At 44.5% G+C, this 23,600-nt stretch overlaps 1 protein-coding gene and 1 long non-coding RNA gene across 2 annotated transcripts in view; one reads left to right on the forward strand and one right to left on the reverse strand.

Moving 5' to 3' along the window:
- DHX15 (DEAH-box helicase 15) overlaps positions 1 to 2,713 on the reverse strand; it is a 46,075-nt gene extending 43,362 nt beyond the window's left edge. Inside the window, exon 1 of the mRNA XM_083630359.1 lies at positions 2,504 to 2,713. Within this exon, the coding sequence (XP_083486485.1) occupies positions 2,504 to 2,577 (74 nt within the window). The 5' untranslated portion in view covers positions 2,578 to 2,713. The remainder of the gene's footprint in view (positions 1 to 2,503) is intronic.
- Positions 2,714 to 4,174: 1,461 nt separating this feature from the next.
- LOC310770370 overlaps positions 4,175 to 23,600 on the forward strand; it is a 42,334-nt gene continuing 22,908 nt past the window's right edge. The window contains exon 1 of the long non-coding RNA XR_014552119.1: positions 4,175 to 4,283. This is a non-coding gene — a long non-coding RNA (uncharacterized lncRNA). The remainder of the gene's footprint in view (positions 4,284 to 23,600) is intronic.

A 23,600-nucleotide genomic window follows, 5' to 3' on the forward strand; every position in this document is an offset into this window, starting at 1 on the left:
GTTATCCAATGGACATTAAATACAGGCAACGATCCTGAACGCCCCCCCCCCCACAGCGGAGCACATGTAAGGCCATAAAATAGTCATAGCCTGTACTTCAACTGTACTTCAACAAGGGATGTGGGTGGCGTTGTGGGTTAAACCACAGAGCCTAGGACTTGCCGATCAGAAGGTTGGCGGTTCGAATCCCCGTGACGGGGTGAGCTCCCGTTGCTCAGTCCCTGCTCCTGCCAACCTAGCAGTTCGAAAGCACGTCAAAGTGCAAGTAGATAGATAGGTACCGCTCCGGCGGGAAGGTAAACGGCGTTTCCGTGCGCTGCTCTGGTTCGCCAGAAGCGGCTTGGTCATGCTGGCCACATGACCTGGAAGCTGTACGCCGGCTCCCTCGGCCAATAAAGCGAGATGAGCACCGCAACCCCAGAGTCGGCCACGACTGGACCTAATGGTCAGGGGTCCCTTTACCTTTACCTTACTTCAACAAAGTCCATCACCAAAGGTTCCTGAGTGAACTTCGCATTAATAGGATAAAGCAGCCTTTCTGAAATGTGGGTCTCCAGCAGTTGTTGGACTTCAACTCCCATCATCCCTAGCTATCAGGACCAATGGTCAGGGTTTAGACCACAGAGCCACCCTCGTCACTATTTTCAACGTTCTGCCTAACTCTGTACAACACACCTTCCCCCCACCCCACTCCCTTTTATCTCTGTACTTGAGAATATATGTGTGCACACACTTACCAAGGTGAGGAACCTGTGGGGCTCCTGATACTTGTTGGGACTGCAGCTCCCATCAGACCCAGTCAGTATGGCCCAATGGTCAGGGACGATGATGGCTGCACTCCCAACAACGTACCAATACGGTAACTTAAAATACTGGGTGAAGCGGGCTCCTATCTACAAAACATGCTCGTCTCCAAAGCACAAAAAGAAAAACAAAGCCAAACAAAGGTACCCTTTGTTAGAACAATAATCTATTCCCCCCACCCCTATCAGTGTTGTGTCCACACTGAAGCGGAAGTGGCTCTCCAGATTTCTAAACATTTCCCAGCTGCACATGGAAGAGAGGCTGAACCCTGGTTTTCTCACTTACAGTCATACCTCGGGTTACAGACGCTTCAGGTTGCGCGTTTTCAGGTTACGTACGCGCTGAAACCCGGAAGTACCGGAATGGGTTACTTCCGGGTTTTGGCGCTCGTGCATGCGCAGAAACACTAAATCGTGCTTTGTGCATGCGCAGAAGCTCCGAATCGCAACCCGCGCGTGCACAGATGCGACGCTGCGGGTTGCAAACATGCCTCTCGCACGGATCACGTTCACAACCCGAGCATCCACTGTACAGCCTTCCCCCATAAAACTGGCACAATGTGTAGGCAACACCCCCTACAATTCAGTGCTTCTCAAACTTGCCCCCCCCCCAGATGTTGTGGGGACTACAACTCGCACCACCCCCAACCACTGGCCTTGCTTAGCTAGGGTTGATGGGAATTGTAGTCCCACAAGAGAGAAACACAAAGCCATGTGCTTTCTGAAGCCCTGCTGGTCTTTTAGTTGGCTGAAGCAGATATGGCAGGTGGGGGGGTATGTGGAGAACACAAAACTTTCGATTTATTATGCATTTTATATTCTCATCATAAGAGCCAACTAAGGGCTGAGGTCCTTTTCTCCCCCCCCCCCCACCAAAAAAATAAAATATTTCAGGAGGCTGGCTCCCCCTAAAGTGGATGGGCATGGTTATTCAAATGGTGCGCGTGTGCCGAGTCTTGAGATTGATGATGACTGCCGCCCCCCCAATATTTTAGTCGATTCTCATTTGCATTTTCCTGTCGTGCGGGAGATAATAATAATAATAATAATAATAATAATAATAGCAGCAGCCGCAACGAAGAATTTGCATTTTCCCGTCGTGAGGGAAATGATATTATTATTACTATAATTATAATCACCCTCACGACGGGAAAATACAAATTCTGCGTTGCTGCTGTTGCTATTACTATTATTATTAATAACATTAATAGCAGAATTTGCATTTTCCCGCCGTGAGGGAGAGGATAATAATAATAACAATAGTAATAATAGCAGCAGCCGCGACGAAGAATTTGCATTTTCCCGTCGTGAGGGAGATAATAATAATAATAATAATAATAATAATAATAATAATAATAGCAGCCGCGACGAAGAACTGGCGGTTTTAGGAGCGAGCAGGCAGGGAGCCGGGGGCGCGCTGGGAGCCCGCGCGGAAAGGGAGCCTTGGCAGCACCGAGGCCGAGGGACACAAAGGGGCCGCCGGCCCGGCCTGGCTACGGGCCAGCCTCCTCCAGGGAGGCCGCAGCGCGTCCGGCGGGGAGAAGGGGCCCGCCTGCCTTGGGCGCCGCCGGCTCCCCGCCTGCTCCCTCCGCCCAGCGCGGCCTCCTCGCCGAACAACGGCGCTGAGGGAGCCGGAGAGCAGGAATGTGCTCGTTGAGCGGGGAGGCGCCGCCGCCGCTTCTCCTCCTCCTCCTCCTTACCCATCGGGGGCGGCGAGCCGCTTCTTGTTGGAGCCGTAGTCCTCCCCGAGGTCGAGGCGGTGGCGCTTGGACATGGCCGGGGGCGGCAGGGCAGGCGGCCGCGAGGAGGCCGCGGAGAGAGAGAGAGAGGGAGATGGGGAGAGAGAGAGAGGCAAGGGAAAGCTCAAGCTAAAATGGCGGCCGGAAGGAAGCGGCCTCGGCAGCCGCGAGGAGAGGAGGAGGAGGTACGGCTGGGGCTAAAGCTCCGGCCGGAAACCTAATCCCCCAGCACTGGCGTTCCGGCATGCGCCTGGGTTCCCGTCTGCTTTTTAAATAAATAAATAAAATAAAAAGACGGCCCGCCGGGCGCTATAGATGAAGGGGAGGGTCCTTAATACAGACATCATCATTTTATTTCTCCAGCCCTCTATGACCTTCCGTTTATTCGCGAGGCAGATACTTGTGCCTTCACATCCAAGCCTAGGGATGCGCAATAGGCGACCCTGGAGGCGCCTCAAATTTGTTATTTGCTGCGTATCAGGAGTAGTGGATTAAATTTAATGATTACTTAGTTAAATATGTTAAGTCAAATTAACCGAAAACAGCTTGCAGATACCTAATTGGCTTAGGATTTTATTTATGTGAAGTGAGGAATTAATATGTTTAATTTCATAATGTGGAGATCTAAGGATGTGAATGTTTAAGTTAAATTTTGGAAGAACTGTGATTTGGAAAACCGTTAAAAGGATATGCAATGAAATTCAACCAAGGGGAAGCGAGGAAGTCACTTAACAATGTTAATAATTTTCAATAAGGCTATGATTTATGTTTGTTATGTGTTTGTTTATAATGTTGTGAAAACAAATAAAAAAATTTGGAGAAAAAACAACAAAATTGTTATTTTCTGTGGCTTGTGCCATATAAGGTTATTTGTTAGATCCTTCTCAAGTTCAGGATTTGGCTTTTAAAACTCGCAAGGCCTCCGTTGAGGCATCATCATCATATATTTTTTATCCACCGCCCATCTGAATGGGTTTCCCCAGCCACTCCAGGCGGCTCCCAACAGAATATCAAAAACATGATAAAACATCAGACATGAAAAACTTCTCTAAACAGGGCTGCCTTCAGATTCTCCATCTCTCAGGGTTGTGGGTTCGAGAGCTGCATTGGGCAAAAGATTCCTGCATTGCAGGGGGCTTGGACTAGATGACGATCGATCGTGGTCCCTAATTCTACAGTTCTATGATTTTATGAATTAAGCGTTTCTTTCCCTCTGTTTTCCACACATAACATAAACAGATAAGGAGGGGGAAAGAAAGTGCTTCTCTTGAGTAATAACGATGGATGAAACCTCGGGCAGCAGACAAATGGAAAGGCTGTGGGCAAACCTTTTACCGCTCTGTATTTCAAATTGCTGCTTCTAAGTAATAGTCTTATCTAATGTGCAATGTCTGTGGCACTGATAAGCCTCCAGAGCTAGCCTACAAATAGAAAGTATCTATTATTATTATTATTATTATTATTATTATTATTATTATATGTTTATTTATAACCCACCTTTTACCTCGACAGGGACTTAAGGTAGCCTACAGATAAAAAAATTGGGAGCAGGGGAAATTCATTAAAAAGCAATTAAACATGGACGGAACAGAATTAAAACTATATACAGTGGTATCTCGGGTTAAGTACCGTATTTTTCACTCTATAAGACGAACCAGACCACAAGTTTTTGGAGGAGGAAAACAAGAAAAAAAATATTCTGAATCTCAGAAGCCAGAATAGCAAGAGGGATCGCTGTGCAGTGAAAGCAGCAATCCCTCTTGCTGTTCTGGCTTCTGGGATAGCTGCGCAGCCTGCTTTCGCTCCATAAGACGCACACACATTTCCCCATACTTTTTAGGAGGGAAAAAGTGTGTCTTATAGAGCAAAAAATACGGTACTTAATTTGTTCTGGGGGTCCGTTCTTAACCTGAAACTGTTCTTAACCTGAAGCACCACTTTAGCTAATGGGGCCTCCCGCTGCTGCTGTGCCGCCGGAGCACAATTTCTGTTCTCATCCTGAAGCAAAGTTCTTAACCCGAGGTACTATTTCTGGGTTAGCGGAGTCTGTAACCTGAAGCGTATGTAACCTGAAGCGTCTGTAACCCGAGGTACCACTGTATATGTTTCAGCATAGTTCAGTTGGTTAGAGCATGGTGCTGATAACACCAAGGTTCGACAGCTGCATTTTACTGCATTGCAAGGGTTTGGACTAAATGATCCTCAGGGTCTCTTCCAACGCTACAATTCTATGATTCTATTAATACATAATCTATTCAAATCATACGTATATTTACAATAAAAGCTAAAATGGTACCAGCCCGTTCACTAAGAGTAGCCTGTTCCCAAAAAGCCTGTTGGGACAAGGAAGTCTTCACCTGCTGATGGAAGGACAGCAAGGAGGAAGAAAGTCTAGCTTCTCTATCGGGGGCCACCAGGTGGCGCGTTGGAAGATGGCCGACAATAACATCTCTCTGACCCACACGAGGTAATTTAGGGGCTGCTATGGGAAGTAGGCAGCCTTCCCTTCCCCCCAGGATGTGGTGGGGCCCTGTCTTGCCAGCGGTGTTCACAATGCACCCCCTGATCCGAGAGACGGGGGTGCCGAACACTTGGCACGAGCCCTCGGTGAAGTCAGCTCTTCCTGACGCCGATTCCAATCAGAGCGTGCTGGTTGCTTCAGCTCGGAATTATAATTGGAAACAGATGATTGGAAATGAGGCTGAAGCACATATATCAAGCAAAGCTCGACGATAAGGCTGCTGAGTAATGGATCTCTGCGATTGGGAGCGACGGATGGATAAGTAAATCTTTTGATGTGTCACCACCAAGAGACTGTATGTTTGGAATGAAGGGGGGGTGGAGGAAAAACCTTCTTTTCTTCTTTATATGATGTTACAAAAATAACCCTCCACCCCAGAAAGAAACAAGATCGTCGCGTTTCTTAAGAATCATAAGCAGGATTTTAAGAACTGTGTGGGGAAGTGGAATATAACAGGAGAGAAGATTGGTGAACGGTGAGAATTTTTTATGACGCAGTTAAAAAATGGCGTTTCGTCAAGACAGGCTGCCGGAGAAAGAAAGGTGGGGGAGGAGAATCAGGATTGTTGGAAAGAGAAGGAGTGATGGAACTGAAAGTTTGACCTGACAGAGCCCCCTGATCTATTTGATTTATTTGGCTAGCCTGGAAAAATAAAGGACAAACCGAAGATTAATTTTGTTTACGGAAGTGTCGAACAGAGGCTGTCCTGGGCTGATATAGCTTCTGAAGAGTATAAAACCCACACAGAGACGCCAGCTTTCAGCCTGCTTTTGAGAATCATCAGAGATCGCAAAGAAAGGAATATATGACTACAACAAGATGAGAAAGAAAATAATAAAGGACTATCCGGATTGAACTGGATAGAACTGATTAATTAATGCAGTAAAATAAGTGATGCCTGCACTTATCCGGAATTTTGGACTCGTGCGGAGCTTGATATATGGGTACCTTCAAAAATTTAAAATTTGGCTGTATAATTTGGAACCAATGTGATTTGAATAATGTGATGTGATTGGCCTGTTAATAAAAATTATTTAAAAAAAAAAAAAGTCTAGCTTCTCTAGGGAGGGAGTTCCAATCTCCGGGAACAGCCCAGAAAGGCAAAAGCATCTTGTAGCACCTTAAAAGACTAACCTATTTTTTATATAATTGCCTTCCAACTTCATAATATTTATTTAAAATATTGATACCTCTCCTAATCGCAAGCATTCATAAGGTGGATGAGAAAAATAAATTAGTAAAGCTGCAACAGATAAAACAATCAACAAACAATTCAGAAACAATAAATTCAAGCAAAAGAGAAGAATGACATCTTCAAATTCTCTCTGGAAGTTAGCAGTGGAAGCCTGGTAAATGAACAGCTGAAGAGTGTTCTAAAGAAGAGGTTCAGGTAGGTAGTCGTGTTGGTCTGCCGCAGTCGAAATAAATAAAAAAATTGTCCAGTAGCAGCTTAGAGACCAACTAAGTTTGTTCTGGGTATAAGCTTTCGTGTGCATGCACACACCCAGAACAAACTTAGTTGGTCTCTAAGGTGCTACTGGACAATTTTTTTATTCGACTAAAGAAGAGGTGTTGTTACCAAAATTGTCCATTTCCTGCTGGCCAAAGAGCAGAGCAACAGCTGGAAATGAGTAGCAGTGCTTGGAACGAGCTAGTTTAGTTCAATGAAGTTCACTGAATTAGTTCAAAAATATCTGAACTTCACCTAAAAGTGCTTTCCATAATTACTAACTGAACGCAAACTGATTTAAGTTCATTTTGAGGTAAAATTTTGAATGCTTACTTCAGCTTCATTGTCTTGCATGCATTTTTTACTCCTTAGACTCTTTTGGCCTTGAAGCTTAACTGTCATAATTGTTAGGAAAAATAAACAATTCACATGCACTGCATGTGTGGCTTGATGTTTTCTTAGTCTTCTTAAGTGTAAGTATGTTTTATACTTCCACAAAGGAGCTCGTAATATTCTGAATGTTGAAAACGAAATTTCTGAGAATCCTTTGGATGAACTTGAATGGAATTATGAAAGGAACATGAACCAGACTAGTTCATCTACTATTCTGTTTTGTGAATGGAGAAACATGAACTTTTTGGACATCTTGAACTTGAATAGAACTAGTTCCTGTTAAAAAATGAACTTTCCTAGCTCTATAGAGCAGTGAGATAGGCACCAAGCCACTCCAGATCAGTCACTTCAGTTACCATCGCAAACAAGAAGTATGGTAGGATCAGTCCTTTTTTTCTGGTGAAACTCAAGTATATGCAGTACCAGCACCCTTTTTTATAGAAGAAAAGCACTGGTTAAAAATGTGGCACTTACTGTAACAACTTCATGATGAGTACTGCCACCTTTTTTTCTAGAAGAAAATCACTGGGTGGGATACCATAGTCAAAAGTAATGAGATACAGTGGTACCTCAGGTTAAGTACTTAATTCGTTCCGGAGGTCCGTTCTTAACCTGAAACTGTTCTTAACCTGAAGCACCGCTTTAGCTAATGGGGCCTCCTGCTGCCGCCGGGCCGCCGGAGCACAATTTCTGTTCTTATCCTGAAGCAAAGTTCTTAACCTGAAGCACTATTTCTGGGTTAGCGGAGTCTGTAACCTGAAGCGTATGTAACCTGAAGCGTATGTAACCTGAAGCGTATGTAACCTGAAACGTATGTAACCTGAGGTACCACTGTACAAGAAATCCATGGGAACAAGCAAGGACACAATAACTAGTCCAGCATGTCCATGTCCAAAGTGTGTTTCAGGGGCCTAATCTGGCCCCTGCGGCAGTTTATTTTCTGGGGTGAAATCCTAAAAATCCTCAACAACTTCAATCCTTAAAAGAAGCTCAACAACTCCAACCCTAAAAAAGCTCAACTTTGGGGTAAAATAATAAAAAAGGTCTACAATTTCAAAGGTCAACAACTTTGGTTGGCCCCCACAGCCCTTCACTTCATCAAATCTGGCCCTCTTTGAAAAAAGTTTGGACACCACTGACCTATTCTGTTTCCTGACAAAAGTAATCTATGGGGGCAAAGGGCGAAGTACGCTTTTTTGGTTTCAATTCCAGGCTGAAAACTGGATTGAAGAGGTTTAGATAATCAGATTCATTAGAGAATGCCTGGAGCTAATTGACCATCACACACCTGAGAAGATAATATTGACCATCTGATAGACTAATGATTCCTCCTTCAGGAGTAGCTTCAAAATTGCCTTCTTTGGGACACCCCCATTCTCTTAGGCAGGGATTAACTATCTCCATGACCAGACAGCCAATCTTCCCAGCAAAATGCAATTAGTCATGATGGCCAAGGGCTGAGAAAAGAGACTATAAACAGAATTACTCCAAGCACACAATACATGACTCCTCAGGCTGTTATTTGACTATGTCTTTAGCAGTACAGTTAGTAGAGCTTGGTAAAGGGATGTGGGTGGCGCTGTGGTCTAAACCACTGAGCCTCTTGGGCTTGCCAATCAGAAGGTCGGCGGTTCAAATCTGTGTGATAGGGTGAGCTCTGGTTGGTCTGTCCCAGCTTCTGCCAACCTAGCAGTTCAAAAGCACACCAGTGCACGTAAATAAATAGGTACTGCTGCAGTGGGAAGGTAAATTGTGTTTCTGTGTGATCTGGCACCCCTCATGGTGTTCCGCTGCGCCAGAAGCAGTTTAGGCATGCTGGCCACATCACCCAGAAAGCTGTCTGTGGACAAACACCAGCTCCCTTGGCCTGAAAAGCGAGATGAGCACCGCAACCCCTTTGACTGGACTTAACCATCCAGGGGTCATTTACCTTTACCTTTTTTTTTTATACCTAGTATAGCATCTATTCCACTGCTGAAATCTGCAAAGGTAGCTATTTGGTGGTATTAAGTTGTGGGTGAACATATCAGACGACACAGCGATTCTTCAAACAGCTCTTGTTTATTCACAGGCCAGGACAGAACTGAACTGAAGGGTTCAGCCAGCCTGCTTATGTAGAGCTCCAGTACAATGTAACTGTAACAATTTTCTAAAACTATCCAATCACTGAACGTCACTTTCGATCCCTTATTTGCATAACTATCTACAATATCCCCCTGCTGGCCCAGGGCAAGAACTTCAGTACATAACAGGGGGCATGTGCCATAGGCCAAGTCCAAACTATGAGGCAGTTCTACAGCAATGCACTCAACAGTGTACATGCAGACTCTCATGCCTTGATAGATTTTTGCTGTGAAAGCGTAGCAGAGGCATGCAGGAGTGTCTCTACGCCGCAAGGACCTCATACAGGTATGCTGCAATCCCCTGCTACAGATTGGTCACCCGTGGTTTAAGGTGATTAACCTGGTTTTTGTTCAAATGCAAGAAGGAGTACTTTGACACCAATATGTTAAGCCCGCTGGCAGGCTGAAAATTAAGTTTCGTTTGAACCGTCCTTTGGTTTCTTGCTTGGCTAGTAACAACTGTGTGTATGTTGTGACACTAAGACAGTGCCAAATAGGTGACCTAATTAGAAACACCTGGTAGATTAATGAAGCCAAATGTGCTGGAGGCTGGTCTGTATCTTTCTGATGCGGGAAGAGTGAATAATTAGCTGGTACTGACCATAACAGGAAATAATCCCTAAGCGAGTGCTAGAATCAGTTTATCCCTCACAGAGCAACAGCAACAAACTAGTTATCAGGGTTCTTTGGGGGCAAGCCATGTGCTTGAAATATATGGCATGCCCATGACCTCAGTTAATGCATGGACCTGACCTTATTTCCTGGGCCATGCCGTCACAGATGAATCCCCCAACAAACTCCAGCATCTGCTTATTGCAGAGGAATTCCAGTATTGGTAGGCAAGCTGTCTTTCAGAGAATATTTTCCTTTACATTTCTGATCTAACGGAGGAACCCAAAGCTTCATTAAAACACAGCTTGAACACAACAGGCCCAGAGAAAAAGCTGTGTCCTCACTCTATATAGAGGGTGGCGCTGTGGTCTAAACTACTGAACCTAGGGCTTGCCGATCAGAAGGTCGGCAGTTCAAATCCCCGCGACGGGGTGTGCTTCCGTTGCTCGGTCCTTGATCCTGCCAACCTAGCAGTTTGAAAGCACATCAAAGTGCAAGTAGATAAATAGGTACCACTCCGGCGGGAAGGTAAACGGTGTTTCCGTGCGCTGCTCTGGTTTTGCCAGAAGCGGCTTAGTCATGCTGGACACATGACCCGGAAAAACTGTCTGCGGACAAACGCCGGCTCCCTCAGCCAATAAAGCGAGATGAGCGCCGCAACCCCAGAGTCGTTTGTGACTGAACTTAATTGTCAAGGGTCCTTTACTTTTTTATGAAAGTCTTCTGTGACTTTATAATACCAGTTTGACCTGAAAGTCACGATGCTTATCTCTGTCCTGGGAAACAGGTCACATTCTGCAGAAACATCATCAGTGCAGGGAGGGGAAGGGCTGCTCCAGAAAAAAAAAAGAAATTAAGTGGTTTCCAGCTGTAATGCTTTAAGAATATGGAAAAAGGGTATAAATAGGTAAAAAAAAGTTAATAAGAATATGCAAAAATGAATTGATAATGGATGAAAATACTGAGTTATAAAATGTCAAGTTATAGAGATAAGACGAATGAAAGAGGGTAAGAATTTGCTGATTTGATTATTTAAATGGGAATACAAGAAGGGGAGGTGTGAGGAAGTCAACGAAACAAGCAAATGAGTTTTAAATTATGAAAAAGAATTGTTTTTAATCTTTTGTATCTTTTGTTCGTGTGTGTTTATTCTTATTTTTTTTCTTGTTTTTCTATTATGTGTTTTTGTATATTTGTTTTTTGTAAAATCTTAATAAATATTTCTTAAAAAAAAAAAGAAAAATTGCTAACAGTGCTGATACCTGAACTGAACCGGAAAAAGCTATGGCATGTGACTAGTCCCCAAACCTGACACACATGTTTTTGAAGAGAGGTAGCTCAGTTAGATTTGGACATGGTGCTGATGATGCCAAAGATGCAGGTTTGATCCCCATCTTGGACAGCTCAGCTGCATATTCATTCCTGCATTGCAGGGGGGCTGGACTAGATGATCCTCAGGGTCACTTCCCACCCTACAAGCCTATGATTCCATGAAGTACAGTGGTACCTCGGGTTAAGTACTTAATTCGTTCCAGAGGTCCGTTCTTAACCCGAAACTGTTCTTAACCTGAAGCACCACTTTAGCTAATGGGGCCTCCTGCTGCTGCCGGGCCGCCAGAGCACGATTTCTGTTCTCATCCTGAAGCAAAGTTCGTAACCTGAAGCACTATTTCTGGGTTAGCGGAGTCTGTAACCTGAAGCGTATGTAACCCGAGGTAAAGGTAAAGGTAAAGAGACCCCTGACCATTAGGTCCAGTTTTGACCGACTCTAGGGTTGCGGCGCTCATCTCGCTTTATTGGCCGAGGGAGCCGGCGTACAGCTTCTGGGTCATATGGCCAGCATGACTAAGCCGCTTCTGGCGAACCAGAGCAGCGCATGGAAACGCCGTTTACCTTCCTGCCAGAGCGGTACCTATTTATCTACTTGCACTTTGACGTGCTTTCAAACTGCTAGTTTGGCAGGAGCAGGGACCAAGCAATGGGAGCTCACCCTGTTGCAGGGATTCGAACCACCGACATTCTGATCGGCAAGTCCTAGGCTCTGTGGTTTAACCCACAGTGCCACCCGTGTCCCTAAACCCGAGGTACCACTGTATAATTTCCCTGCCACAAGCCTCCCAGGGACCTTGCTCCTGTGTACACTGCGCACAACTCCTCTCTGATATGGACTTTTCTGCCAAGTCCCAGATCTCATGCCCCTTTCCCTCCATACCCACTTTGCTTACAGAGCATGGCATAATGCTGGCGAACCACACACCATCTTAAACTGCCCATAGACAACTATACAAATAAATGCACATTTGTGTCATGGTCCTGTGCCTTGGGTCCTTCACTAGCCACACCCTGTTTCATGTCCTGGCTTCTTAAGATCAAGCTGCTAATTAAAAGCACAGGGGACGGTCAGTGAGGTTCCCCCCCTCCTAATTACTTGGCAACCCTTCTGAAAACCTAATCATTTGTTGTGTGTATATTTCCTATTTGCTAGCAGAACAGCTGGGAGAGGTGAGAGGGGATGGCTTTTGGGGGCTAAAGGTAAAGGGACCCCTGACCATTAGCTCCAGTCATGACCAACTCTGGGGTTGTGGCACTCATCTTGCTTTATTGGCCGAGGGAGCCAGCGTACAGCTTCCGGGTCATGTGGCCAGCATGACTAAGCTGCTTCTGGTGAACCAGAGCAGCGCACGGAAACGCCATTTACCTTCCCGCCGGAGTGGTACCTATTTATCTACTTGCACTTTGACGTGCTTTCGAACTGCTAGGTTGGCAGGAGCTGGGACCGAGCAACGGGAGCTCAACCCGTCGCGGGGATTCGAACCGCCAACCTTCTGATCGGCAAGTCCTAGGCTCTGTGGTTTAACCCACAGCGCCACCCACATCCCAAAAAGTAGTTGTAGAGGACCAAAAACTGAATCAGGGCTGTGCGCCTCGAGAGAAGGAGAGCTCCCTATGCCTTTTCCATGACTTACCATATTTTTCCATGTTTCAGATGATGCTTTTTGCTAAAGCATCTTATACAGTGGTACCTCAGGTTAAGAATTTAATTCGTTCCGGAGGTCCGTTCTTAACCTGAAACTGTTCTTAACCTGAGGTACCACTTTAGCTAATGTGGCCTCCCGCTGCCACTTCGCCACCGCCGCACAATTTCTGTTCTCATCCTGAAGCAAAGTTCTTAACCTGAGGCACTATTTCTGGGTTAGCAGAGTCTGTAACCTGAAGCGTATGTAACCCGAGGTACCACTGTATTGTTTCTTAATGGCCCTAGCTTGGCCAGGTCATTTTGCACAGGCTAGCCCAGGAATTCCTCTGTATCTTGTATTCTCCCTTCATATTCCAAATAATCAAAATCCTGCCATTTATTAATTTCTAAGGTTTAAGGGTGGTGGTTTGGGTATACGCATTTTTGTGTATACACATCATCTCTGAAATGTAAACTCTGCACAAGAAGTGATCGAATTGTATCCGCTCTGACAATTAGAGGTGATCTGCATTCCAGCTTGACTGTCCATGAAATAGCACCCTTGTCCCTAGAAGCCAAGCTAACAAATTAACTTTGAAGATCAGTACACTACGCATAACACAGAGAGAATATTTCATATCATGTTAGTATGTTGCTGAATTTATAGAATGATGCCACAGCGAACAAACATTGTCAAACTTGCAGATGAAGCACTCAAAAGAGGGAGAGGCCAAAAAAAAGCTAATCTTACCCAGTTGGGGGTATCTGTGATACATGAGCTTTATGATCTGTAATTACAAGCAATGGAAAAAGCCGCTTTATTTACACAGACGATTCTCTGTTGGGAGCTGTGCTATAGGAGACTAGAGAATGATGGTTAACTGTTTTGTGCTGACATGAACAGCCTGGGCTTTTGAAAACGCTGAAGTCGAACACTTACAGCTCCCATTGACTTTAATAGCAAAGGTATGGTTACTCAGCACCTGTGAAAACTAGGCCAATGGAATAGCATCGTATGCCTTGATGCTTGAAATAGAGAGCAGCATTCTTCATGAGCCACTTTCTACTTGAATCTATTCCCACAAATTAATGGCGAGGAAAATATCCCCAGGCTAATCGCACGATCCATACTGTAGGGAAAACTGAGAGCAGGAGTGATCGAGGACCAGTTGAGTAGAATGAATCCAAAGCTGGACTTGCACTGAAGAGACCTGGGTTCAAATTCCCACCCGCTACATTTTTTTAATGGGATGTACCCCTCAAAACAGGGATGTGGGTGGCGCTGTGACTTGGTGGGTGACTTGCCGATCAGAAGGTTGGTGGTTCGAATCCCCGCAACGGGGTGAGCTCCCGTTGCTCGGTCCCTGCTCCTGCCAACCTAGCAGTTTGAAAGCACGTCAAAGTGCAAGTTGATAAACAGGTACCGCTCTGGCAGGATGGTAAATGGCGTTTCCGTGCGCTGCTCTGGTTCTCCAGAAGTGGCTTAGTCATGCTGGCCACATGACCCGGAAGCTGTACGCTGGCTCCCTCAGCCAATAAAGCGAGATGAGCGCCGCAACCCCAGAGTTGGTCACGACCGGACCTAATGGTCAGGGGTCCCTTTACCTTTACAACTACTTTTAAATGTTACAGAAAACATTGGGAGATCTTACAACTCCCATGGCCCATCTGTTTTGGCTTCAAGAACCTGGCACAGTCAGGCTTATTCCCTGAACCGAAGTGTTACCATTCTCTGACCCAAGAAACTGGAATCTGCCCCGTCTCACCAAAGCCCATTCTCTCCTCATTCTGTCAGGTGCCACTTCTGAGTACCCAGAAGCCACTCCCTGCATCTCAGGGTTTGATCCTCAAGAGATCTGGCAAACCTACAAATGTTTAGGCTTTTGTGTGTGTTCTACTAAACCTGTAAAAAATAAAATAAAATGGAGGGAAGGAGACTCCCAGCCTTAGCCTAGGTATCTGCTTGCTCCAGCTCTCCAGTCCTGATCACACTTTGAAAACTGCAAATGCAGCAGCAATTGAAAAGCCTTCTGCGGAACGCACAATTATCTGGATCACAGCCATAGACTTGACCTCATTTTTCTGCCACATAAGTAGTCCCATTATCTTGAGTAGGGCTGTTTGCTGAAGTAAATCTACACCTATACACAGTTACCATGGGGCAAATCCCACCAAATTTACTCTGGAGAGGCACCCATAAGTTAAGGCTGCACTTCTGAGTCTGAATCCTAGGTGACAGATAACAGAATATTTCTATATCTCAACAATTTCAGTGGGATGACACCAGAGTAAGTGGCCAATGATTTACTTCACGGAGATGAATTCTCATTTCTGGAGTTCATGTGAATTGAGATCTTTCATCCTAACACAATACTTCCTTCACACAATGTACTTTCAGCTGACTGCTGGTTTTACACTAATGGTTCCTAATTTTGGGCAGGGTCAACACCTATCAATAATGCCAGGCATTTATATGAAGTCATTTATCATGCAAATACACTTTTCTGGACACTTAAAAAAATAGGCTTATTTTCCCACAGGCTTTCAGTGGAAATTACCCTAGCTCATAGCAACCATCCTTCATTTAAATTCTCTTCCTCTCTTCCTCTCTGGTTTATTTTTGAAGGTCTCGAAAAACTGCAAAGAGAGAAGATTAGCATACACTCATCAGTGCTAATAAGTGGCCAAGGCTGAATTAAATGCTACAAGAAACATGGGGCTGCTATTGAAAACAGCTCACCATTCCTGACATCTAGTAGTTAGGCCAGTTCTGCATATACAGCAGGATCAGAAGGAATGCAGAGATAGTATAATGGACTTAAAGACCACAGGTGAGAGATTTAATTTCTGAATGTTCCCCTAGCAAAACACATCACCCTGCAAACAGGAAAGTAGCACTGTCAGGAGGAAAGGCTCTAGTGTACCTCCTTGCCTCCTGTGTTGATTTTCTGCTTGTGTGGAATTTAGAACATAGTGGATTATTCAGAAACATCATCCCCATCTGAAACGATGCAGCCCATTTTAGTACCTCATATTGTGGTATGCATAGACCAAGCCCAAGTTATGTCATGTTCTGACATCATTACACTTTGCACTACCTTACCACCAGCAGCTAATTATCTACTTGCACTTTGACGTGCTATCGAACTGCTAGGTTGGCAGGAGCTGGGACCGAGCAACGGGAGCTCACCCCGTTGCGGGGATTCAAACCGCTGACCTTCTGATCAGCAAGTCCTAGGCTCTGTGGTTTAACCCACAGCGCCACCCGTGTCCCTTTAACCCGAGGTACCACTGTATTATTATTATTATTATTATTATTATTATTATTATTGCTTTACAGCAGGAAAACCTACCTGCAAGTCCCTTAATTAATCCTGGCACATACCCGCAAGTGGTTAAATTGCCTATGCTGGCAAACATGGGCACAATTAATTTATTTTCAGTACAAACTGTGACTGCAGCGTGGATTACAGAGGCACATAGCATAAGGAGGTATCATATAGGGAGGTAGTCAGCAACGAAATGGCAACTGACACCAACTGGAACAGAAGGCCAATCTTTAAAAAAGATGTGTTGTTTTGCAGCCTATCCTTGGGAAGGCCTGCATTAGAGAAACAAGCACATCTCCCTTGCCATCAACTACTTATCCGACGCAAGAGATGCTCTGGATTCCCTATGGCTTCTCTCAAGTTGCCTCCGGCTTAATTAGTTGACTGGGACTTGCTGCAACAGAGCCCCATCTTGTTGTTGTTTACAAGCAGTGATTTCAGGAAGGAAAAAGCGGGAAACAGAGGGTGATCGTAAGAAGCCTGGAGCAGGCTCCCATATAACAAGAAATAGCTGTGTTTTGTTAGATTTCAGCTAAAGGGAAGTATTAGCAGCTTTAAGCTATATTTTATATTACATTATAATTGTATGTTTATTTTCACATTCTTGCCCTGCCTTCTTAACTGATTGAGACATTGGTTGTTCCAGGAAAGAATTTAGTTCTGCTTCTGGAACTGCCAGGAACTTAAAATACAAATTAAACATAGTTGTATGTCAGGGCCAAACTAAATGTGATGTTAATTGCAATTAACATTTATGGGTTGTTGTTTTTTAATAGCAGGTGAAAGGGGGGAACTAAGACAGAGCCTAACATCATGTTTGTTTGTTGGTTTAAATATGTTTATAATCCACATGTTCATTAAGGTATATCAAGGTGGTATACTACGAAATACCCAAAAAATCAGTAAAAGTATTAAAAAAACACATTATTAAAAACATCAAGGAAACATGAATAGATACTAGTTGGTTTTAAAAAAAATATCATATTACTGCAGGGGCTTTCTGCCTGAAAAGCCCAAATGCTATCAGTCAGCTGATAAGCTGTGGCTCTCTGGGATTTTGGACAGAAGTCTTTTTAAGCACAGCTGTCAACGTTTCCCTTTTTAAAAGGGAAATTCCCTTATTCCGAATAGGATTCCTTGCAAGAAAAGAGAAAAGTTGACAGCTATGCTTTTTAAGAGCAACCCTGGGAGATGTCAGGGTTGAACCTAGAACCTTTTGCATGAAATACATGTATTTTCCAACTAAGATCTGACCCCCATACACAGTTTTTATTTTTATTTTTTAGTTTTTTAATAATTTTTATTAAAGGTTTTCTTGGTTTACAAAAGTGCGTGCATTGTGTCATTTTTCAGATTATGAAGTCTTTTCTACAAATCAGTTACATTTGATATGAGATAATAGTGTTGTATAAAACATAGGGTTGGGGAAGAAGGGGGGAGGGGTAACAGGGTGGTGAAACTTACCGTATGTTCTTTTATATAGCATGAATGTGGGGGGGGGGTTGGTCAGCATCAATTGGGTAGGTTCTCTTTCTATTTGCTTGTTAGATTTCTTTGGTAGTGTGCGTGCCGCCCAACATTTTGTCTCCCCAGCATGGAACCCGTACCCCCCTTCATACGCCCCTGTGCGTGGGACGCTGGCACCCCTGTGTCCCACAACTGTTCTAAAGGTAAACAACTATCTCCTACAAAAAAGCCAACAACTTTGGGGTCCCCCCCTAAAAAAAAAGGTCAACAACTCTGGGCAACCTAGGGGCGCTGGGTGGATCTTTGCAGCCCAGCGCCGCATATGCTTAAGACTGCCCTGTGAATGAGCTCTGTAGAAGGCAGTTCTCTCCTCCTATTCTGCTTAGAGTGACTCCTTCTTTTCTCTTTACAGACTGTAGTTTCAAGGATGGGACTGGGACAATGACAAGAAGATCGTCACCTCCCCTTGGGTTGACTGTGTGCTATAAGACTGGTCTCCTCATACTGCAGGGTCTTCCATTTTACAGAGTGTACATTCTAGAAGGGGAGGGAAGGGAAAGTCCCCTGCTGCAAGAATTCCTTTCCTCTTCTTAGATGGCATTTTTGAGGGACGGGCAAGGACAGTGGCATCCTGTTTCGTCACCCGATATGAAATGGAAAGGTGCCCCCCCCCCAACTCACCACCGCCCAAGCCTTCCTTCTTACATATATAATAATTTTTATTTGATTTCACAAATATAGAATTATAACAATCCAAACTGCATATCCCTTTTTAGAGATTTCTCCAAATCTCTGGACTTCCCACCTTCCCCTCCATGGATCCTATTTTCCACCTTCTCAACTGCATATTATTTCATAGTCCATATTTTATATCTTTCCATATTATCCATAATATTCGCTACATTACAGGTGTTATTAAAATCCTGCTAAGGTTTTCATCTGCTTACAGTGGTCTCCTAGATAAATTATAATTTTTTTCCATTCTTTGTTGAAGTTTTGGTCTTTTTGGTTCCTGAGCCTTCCAGTCAGTTTTGTCATTTCGGCATAGTCCAACAGCTTTATTTGCCATTCTTCTCAGGTAGGGACTTTGTATTCTTTCCATCTCTGGGCTAGCAGCACCCGCATTGCTGTTGTCACATACATGAAAAGTGTTTTCTGTTCCTGTGGAATGTCGGTACCTTCAATTCCTAATAAAAGGCTTCTGGGTTTGTTTGTTTTTACAAAAGTTATTTTAAACATTTTTTTTCAATTCATTACACCCTATTTACAAGCAGTGCCTGGGGAAATGATTTCTTAAGCCATATGGGTTTGTTTTACTAAACCTGTTCATGTTTCTAATGTCACTTCTGGTCTGGTGTTGCTTGTTTGAAAACAGACACTGTATAATTTTTCATTTATTTTTTTATAATGGGGGTATCCTTAGTCTGTCAATAGTCCTGGGTAAAATTCCTTCACTCACTCACCCTCACTGTGAATTAATAATAGGGTTCTACCCTTGGTTTAGGGACGCGGTGGCGCTGTGGGTTAAACCACAGAGCCTAGGGCTTGCCAATCAGAAAGGTAAGATATAAATATTTTTTATAAAGAACTATACCACTCATTTCAAACTGCAAGTGGAGACTCACATTTAATGCTGCTTCTTACCAAAGTATTAACTGCACATAGAAAACTAACCTGTCTGGAAAAAGGTAAGACCAGAACGCCTCCCCAAGGTTAGTAGTTTTCTATATGCAGGATTTTGGTTTGCTTTGGTGTTGAATGGAGGAGCACTGAAACATTCAAACAGAGACACTCGCAATCTGAGTAGTTCCCTCCAGACATACATTTACTGTTTAGGAGAACCAGGCCACAGTCTCCTGTACGCACAGATTAAAACAAAAGTAAATGCAACGAGTCTGAATTGATGAGAAAAAAACTCTGCGTAATCTCTACTTTATAAGCCCAGTCTTCTGCAAGTTAATTTTCACTGCATACGTTTTCCTAGAGCACCTCAAAAGGAGAGGAAAATCAGGTAGCTAACTTTCCCCTGAGAAACGGAACAAGTGGCGCTTTCCCAGTCCTGTGGCCTGTTGCTATTTTTAAAACTTGGCAGCAGGATTCGTTCTCCGGTGCCTAATCTGTAGCAGCAGGTCAAGCTGCCAGCCGAGGAGAGAGCCTGCCCTCTTTTGGAGAACCAACAGCAGTGCCTGTTTTCTCAAAGCAGGTAACCCAGGAAGGAGCTCTGCTTACTATGTGCTGAATGGGTCTAGCCCTCTGAGGTCTGGATTGCTGGAGCGAATTAAAAGCACCTCTTTACATGCTGTTGCTTAAGAAGAGCAATAGGACAAAAAGCAGACCAGGACGATGGCTCGAAAGAAAATACAGTGGTACCTCGGGTTAAGTACTTAATTCGTTCCGGAGGTCCGTTCTTAACCTGAAACTGTTGTTAACCTGAAGCAGCACTTCAGGTTAGCTAATGGGGCCTCCTGCTGCCGCCGCGCGTACAATTTCTGTTCTCATCCTGAAACAAAGCTCTTAACCTGAGGTACTATTTCTGGGCTAGCGGAGTCTGTAACCTGAAGCGTATGTAACCCGAGGTACCACTGTACTCTAGTGGGGAATAAAATTAAATTGAAAGCTGATCTAGCCTTGGTTCTTAGGCAGAGCAGATAACACGGGAAGGGGAAGGAATCCTGCCCCATGCAATTTGCCCATCCACAACAAGAACTATTTTTGCAGAGTGAGATGGATGTTCGTTGTCTTTTTTCTAAATTGAAATCACCTAAGGGTGAGGCATGATCGAGATTTTGCAAAATTGTGAATGCTCTGGACATGGAGATAATTTTCCTCCCCCCCCCCCAATTCAAAAACTACTAATGCTAAAACTAGAATCACATCAGTAGGCAGAAGATTCACGATGAAGAAATAAAAAACAACAACACTCTTCACTTCTCAGTAACAAACTTATCGAATTCACACTCCCCAAGATGCGGCGATTCAGAGAGGATTGAATTGTTGACAGCCGAATGGCTGAATGAATTTTGTATGCAAAGACAGTTTTGCAATGCCGACTCCTATGAGGTCAGAGGATGCAGTGCAAGTGAAGTCAGTTGGTGACAGCTAGAGTGAGGAGGGCAGGTGAAGAGAAGGTGCTGAAGAAATACTTGAGGGGGAAAAAGAGAGCAGAAGACACTCAGACATAGGAGGAGGAGGAATACAAGCAACAGGAACTATTGAAACTCAGTTTTTTTAACAACAGTTTACTACCTTACCACATACTCAGCTGTGGTTTGGGTTGAGTCATTTCTTTTTTCTTGTCCTTTATTCATTGTTATACTTGGTAATTGGCTAATCGCTCCATTAGTTTATGAAGAGAAAATAAGTATTGTTGATATACATGTTTGCTAGACTTCAGATTCATGGCCTCTCTATGTCCATAGTTGAGAACTGTGTGCAATGTTGCATATCCTTGCAAGCAATTGACTAGGTCTGTTGTCTTCCCATCCTGCTCAGGGTCTTTCCAGAAGCTTCTGGCTGGTCAGGTGGTGAAAAAGGATATCAGACTAGACAGCATCCTAGAATGGTGCCATTCTCTGGCGTGCCCACCCCTTATAATTCTGTGTGAATCACTGTTCTGAGGTAAAAGGTAAAGGTAAAAGGTAAAGGACCCCTGGACAGTTAAGTCCAGTCAAAGGCGACTATGGGGTGCGGTGCTCATCTCGCTTTCAGGAGCCGGTGTTTGTCCACAGACAGCTTTCCAGGTCATGTGGCCAGCATGACTAAACTGCTCCTGGCGCAGGAGAACCCCGTGATGGAAACCAGAGCACACGGAAATGCTGTTGACATTCCCGCCACAGTGGTACCTATTTATCTACTTGCACTGGTGTGTTTTTGAACTGCTAGGTTGGCAGGAGCTGGGACAGAGCAACGGGAGCTCACCCCGTCGTGGGGATTTGAACCGCCGACCTTCTTGGGCAAGCCCAAGCAACTCAGCGGTTTAGACCACAGTGCCACACGCGTAAGCAAACCACGAGTAGCGACTAATGCAAAATGGCCTACCTCTTCTGAGGGCAGGTTATTCTTCCATGTATCAACATTGGAAGGACTGAATTATTCCATCACATCCAATGCAGAATTTCCTACCTCCAGCGTCAGCCGACTGGAAGAATGCAAAATCCTAACACAATTTACAGTGTCATCACCTCCTGGCAAATAGAAGGGGAAGAAATGGAGGCAGTGAGAGATTTTACTTTCTTGGGCTCCATGATCATTGCAGATGGTGACAGCAGTCATGAAATTGAAAGAGGCCTGCTTCTTGGGAGAAAAGCAATGACAAACCTAGACAGCATCTTAAAAAGCAGAGACATCACCTTGCCAACAAAGGTCTGTATAGCTAAAGCTATGGTTTTCCCAGTAGTGATGTATGGAAGTGAGAGCTGGACCATAAAGAAGGCTGATCGCCGAAGAATATGGTGCTGAGGAGACTCTTTAGAGTCCCATGGACTGCAAGAAGATCAAACCTATCCATTCTTAAGGAAATCAGCCCTGCGTGCTCACTGAAAGGACAGATCCTGAAGCTGAAGCTCCAATACTTTGGCCACCTCATGAGAAGAGAAGACTCCCTGGAAAAGACCCTGATGTTGGGAAAGATGGAGGGCACAAGGAGAAGGGGACGACAGAGGACGAGATGGTTGGACGGTGTTCTTGAAGCTATCAGCATGAGTTTGACCAAACTGCGGGAGGCAGTGGAAGACAGGAGTGCCTGGCGTGCTCTGGTCCATGGGGTCACAAAGAGTCGGACACGACTAAACAACAACAATAGTCTCCTCTATATTGCTAGCAATTTTCTTGGGCCTCCCGTAACTCTGGCTCAGTTTTGTAAGGTGCTGAGAACTGTAGTTCTGTGAGGGGAGGGGGGAAACCACAGTTCCCAGGATTCTTGGGGGAGGGGAGTCATGTGCTTTAAACGTGTGTTGGATGTGTTCCCAATATATTGTACTGTGATTACTATTTTTATTGGGTGTTAATAGCTGCTTTTAAGTGGCATATTTTTAGTGGAAGGGCATGACACAAACAATCTTAAATCAATAAATAAATACTTACCGAAGGGTCTCATGCGTCAAGCTCAAGTCATGCTCTCAAACACCTCACATGGATTTCATTGAGGAAGGTGCAATGCAACATCTTTGTGCATTGGTCCTGAAGTTAATTAGTAGCAGTGAGGGTGCCATTTGGATTTTCTACCTCAGATGCCAAAGATTACCAGTCGTCATGACAACTCCTTGCAGAGCAGCACAGCTGATCATTGCAATATTGAGGGTTGCCTCTCACCTGTGACATTTTAATTTTACCATTAGTGCCATATGTGTGAATGCAAGTTAAAAGTTACTCTTTGAGCTCGCCTGCCCATGTTTGCAGAGGTGGGGGCATCAGTGGTGAAGAGAAGAACCTTTAGAACAGGGGTGCCCAAACTTTTTTCAAAGAGGGCCAGATTTCATGAAGTGAACATGCTTTTTAAAAAAGGATTTATCCCCAAAGTTGTTGAGCTTTTTAAGGATTGAAATTGCTGACCTTTTGGGGGGGTTTTACCCCAGGACATATACTGCCACAGAGGCTGGATTAAATTGACAGGCGGGCCGGATTAGGCCCCTGAAACAGACTTTGGACATGCCTGCTTTAGAACAACTGCTCTGAGGTTTTGGAATAACCCTTCTTCCCAGGTGAGATCTAAAGTTACTTTTTTTGGGGGGGGTGTTAAACCTACTCATTCCTACTTGGGTTTGTAGAGTCCTTGGTCCCATTGTGGGAGCCTGGGTCAGGAAAAGTATGAAAGATTAAATATAAGCTCTTGTGGCCATTTCATTTCCTAGTTAATCTCTTCTCTTGTCCTTTTCTTGTCCTTTCTTTTCTCTTGTCCTTTTACATCTTTGATACCCCCCCCCTTGCCTTTGTAGATAGAATATTTCTGTGGAGGATATTTGTTGTTGGCATTCATCTGTCTCGAGAGACAATGGAGTGTGCCTCTGGGGATTACGTCAAACCGCTGGAGAATCACAGCACCTGCTGTGGCTGCTATGGCCGGTGACTACTGCCTCCCGCATTGTTTTTGCTGCATTAGCAGCAGCGAAGTGACATCTCTGAGGCGCAAGCCTGGGCAGTGTGGATGGAGGTCCTAGGCTGCCCAGACTACAAGACCCCTCTTGGCCTGGTTGATGTGGTTCAAAGGAA

This window comes from Podarcis filfolensis (assembly GCF_964270895.1).
Source record: "Podarcis filfolensis genome assembly, chromosome: 9".
Lineage (NCBI taxonomy): Eukaryota > Metazoa > Chordata > Lepidosauria > Squamata > Lacertidae > Podarcis > Podarcis filfolensis.